This window comes from Colobus angolensis, unplaced genomic scaffold (assembly GCF_000951035.1).
Source record: "Colobus angolensis palliatus isolate OR3802 unplaced genomic scaffold, Cang.pa_1.0 Scaffold255, whole genome shotgun sequence".
In the NCBI taxonomy this organism is placed as follows: Eukaryota; Metazoa; Chordata; class Mammalia; order Primates; family Cercopithecidae; genus Colobus; species Colobus angolensis.
The window spans coordinates 2,707,002-2,710,780 of NW_012115766.1; the positions used below are offsets into that span (position 1 = coordinate 2,707,002).

Sequence of the window (3,779 nt, forward strand, 5' to 3'; positions counted from 1 at the left end):
AGTAGAGATGGGGTTTTGCCATGTTGGCCAGGCTGGTCTCAAACTCCTGACCTCAGGTGATCCGCCCACCTCAGCCTCCCAAACTGCTGAGATTACAGGCGCCACCATGCCCAGCTGCCAGTTGGTTTTATCTTTACATTTCTATAATCTAAATAAATCAAAAGAAATCATCAAGGAACCAAATGTGGCCGGATGTGGTGGCACATGCCTGTAATTCTAGCACTGTGGGAGGCTGAGGCAGGAGGATCACTTGAGGTCAAAAGTACAAGACCATCCTGGGCAAGATGGTGGGACCCACTTTCTCCAAAAAAAAGAAATAAATTAAAGCTTAGCCAGGCTTGCTAGTGCACGCCTGCAGTCCCATCTACTTGCGAGGCTGAAGTGGGAGGACTCCTTGTATCCAAAAGCTCAAGGCGGCAGTAAACTATTATCATGCCACTTCACTCCAGCCTGGGTGACAGAGAGAGACTCCGCCTCTTCAAAAATATAAATAAATAAAAATAAAAAGGAACCAAATATACTGTGAAGGCACGGAATATGCTATACCACTAATAAATCCAATCTTAAAATAACTAACCATTTACAGAATTCTTACCCATAAAAATCCTGGTTTCATGGAAATGAAAGAGAAATGGTGAAAAGAGATGAGCAAAGAGAGAAAAATTAGCAAGGGAGGTAAGACATTGCCTGTCACGTGACCTTCAACAATGCTAACTAGAGTGCATACTGCAATTTGAGTCTGGGCTGGTGAGTGACAAAGAAAAAGAGGAGTGAGGGAAAGACCTCTCCATCCTGCCCCCAACCAAAGGGGCACACAGGAGTGGCTACCTGAGGCTCAGTGTTAGCTGTTTGCTTTCATATTAATTTCCAGATTCAGTAGGGAAAATATTGTTGAAAATTTGGCCTTAGTGCTTTAATGTGCAGTTGGAGAAATATTCCAGGATAAATCATGCTTTATATGCCAAACTGCTGTTTAAAAGTAATTTCCCCTTTTCTATTTTCAACATGAATTCTGGTAAATTGCAACAGAGAACTATATTTAAAGTGCAAATCAGGGCAGGCAATAGAAATCGGACCTTTTTCATGATAACTTTAAATAATTCAAGCCAACAAATGTGTTAGCACACCTAGACGGAGAGATAAATCAAGATTTTACAACCAACCTGGGACTAAGATTTATAGGCCAGCCTAAGCCCCCGAGTGTAAGAAAATTGGTGAGTAATTAATTGCAACGCATTTAAGCAGCACTAATCAACTATCTTTCCTTGTTCCTGTGAGAGAGCAAGGGACCCCCATTCCCACGCGGGAAAGATGATTGTGCCTTCTACCTCCTCATTTGATCTTGTTCCAATTCTCTTAATTCGTTTTCCCAAACTTTCCCAGGAACATCTATCAGAGAAACCAAATGAAATACTAAAAACAAGAAAACCACTAAACTGCCAAAAAACTCCACCTCAGAGGGCGCTGTCAGGAACCAATGAGATAATGCCTAAAGCCCTTGGCATCAGCTCAGAATATATAAAAAAGCTCAGCCAACAGCTGTGGCCATGCTGGTGACCACAATGATAATGACTGGCGGTCTGGGAAGTGTCTAGGTGGTTGCCTGCCCTACACAAAAGCCAGGAGGGCATAAAATCCGGTACCTGTGGCTCTGCCACCCAGGCCAAAGCTCACAGAGAGGCGTCTTGGAAGCACACACGGCTCAGGTACTCCTTCCAGGCTACGCAGGCTGCCACTTCTTCTCTAACACGCTGGGGGAGGAAGCCTTTGGGGCTTCACTTTCTTTCCTGTGACCTACTTACAAAGCATGTCACCCAGCCGGCTCCAGCCTCCAGCAGCTGCCTCTCTGTGGAGCTTTCCAGGATTAATTCCAGGTCCTCCAGGGGGCCTTAAGCTCCAGGCTGCATGGCGCATAGCCATCTCACTTGTTTCCAAGTACCCACTTTGAAGATAATCCATGGCAGCAGAGGGACGGAAACACACACCCCTGCAGCCCAGCGACAGGGGGAAAGTCTGCCTTTTCTCCCCCCTACTGGGACAAATCCACTGTCCCCTGTCCCCACAGCAGCAGACAAGCTGGATAGCAGCTCCATTTACCACGGGACACCACCTCCAACCATGGGATGGAAGGCCCCGCCACTCCATATTTTTTTTAAAGGGCATCGGGTTTTATTCTCTCCCTCCTGGATTTTATACAGGGCAGGCCAAGGGCAGGGCCAACACACATGGTGGCAGAAATACCTCAGAAGAGGGAGTGACCCAGGCAGGGTCCCTTGACGGGAGAGGGTGACCCGGCCGGGCAGGGACCCCTGTGAGGAGGGGGTGACCCAGGCAGGGACCCCTGTGGGGAGGGGTGGCTGGGGCTAGAAATGAGGCTGAAGGTACCAGGGGCCATATCATAAGAGGGGGTGGTACTGGGGAGTCAGGCATTTCCTGAGCCAGGAACAGCTGTTTGAGGTTTTAAGGAGGGTATGCCATGTTGAGACGTGTGCCCAAGCCAGCTTTCTGGAGGCAGTGTGTGGGATGGCTGTGGGAGGACAAGAAAGGACACAAACATGCCAGTGGGAAGGCCACTGGAGCCAAGCAAGGAGCGCTAAGGGCCTCAGTTAAGGTGGCAGTGAGCAGGGGAGGGGTGGGGCCACTAAAGAAGCAGAAGCTGCAGACTCTGAGACAGAGCACCGGGGTGGGTGGTGAGACGGGAGGGGAGGGCCTGGGGCTTCTGAGAATAAAGGAGGATAGCACATGTGAGGGAAGGCAACTTGGTCCCCGGCGTCCTGAGGATACGCAAGTGCAGATACACAGGACAGCCGGGTGCCGGGGTGAGCCCAGCACGGGGTGTGCGTGCGACAGCAGCTGCAGCACCAGAATCTTCACAGAGCACCAGAACGGAAGCCAAGGCTTGTGAGGCCAAGGACGGCTCAGGGGAACCCCAACTTTAAGGACAAAACTGCAAAGGAGACTAAAGGAATGGCCAGATGGGGAGGAGCAGCAGGAGAGAAGGCAGCTGTTTAAAGAATCCGTTCAAAGAACTCGCTCCTTAAAGCTACACGATACAACAGAAAGATGTGGCAGCAGAGGAGACCCGGGCCAGGGCCCTGCCTGAGAAGTCGTACAGCGTAAGGTCAAAGTACAGAGTACAAAAGTACACTCAAACCTCCTAGGTTCAAATCCAGGCTCTGCCACTTAACAGTTAAGCCACCTCTCTGAGCCTCTGTTTCCCTCCCTGTAGAGGGAAAAAATGGAATAAGAATTACGTGAGTTCATGTATGTTCAGGTTCAAAAAAGTACCTGGTCCATGGTAAAACCTATTGAGCCTTTGCTCAAGTGCCAAACAGTAAACTCTTAGGAAAAGAGATCTGCTGCTGCGAAAGATGCCAGGACAATTCAGCCAGGGGAGAGAAGTAGCGAGGAAGGAGGCCAAGCCTCCTACTACAGTGAGGCAGCAAGTGTGCAGACATGACATTCCCCCTTTGAGCCCACTATCGACTCAGATACGATTTAGCTCCATCTGAAACTCCTCTCCTGTTTTATCACAGAAGTCATGGGAAATACTGGAATATTAGCTTCTCTTCACTTGACAACAAAGTTTGAGGAGACCAACATATTCTATGGGCCAGAAGGTAAATATATTTACAGGAAGGACAGTAGATGGTAGGAAAAAAAAAAAAAAGAGAGAGAGAAAAACAGAAAATAACTATATATATTTAAGAGGCAAAAGATCATTTCCTACTTTGATTTGCATCTTCTCTCCTGTTTTATCACAGAAGTCATGGGAAATA

At 48.3% G+C, this 3,779-nt stretch overlaps 1 protein-coding gene across 1 annotated transcript in view; it reads right to left on the reverse strand.

Annotated features, from left to right (window-relative positions):
• B3GALTL (beta 1,3-galactosyltransferase-like) overlaps positions 1-3,779 on the reverse strand; it is a 120,703-nt gene that overhangs the window by 113,483 nt on the left and 3,441 nt on the right. Inside the window, exon 2 of the mRNA XM_011946940.1 lies at positions 2,785-2,933. Coding sequence (XP_011802330.1) covers positions 2,785-2,933 — 149 coding nt within the window. The remainder of the gene's footprint in view (positions 1-2,784; positions 2,934-3,779) is intronic.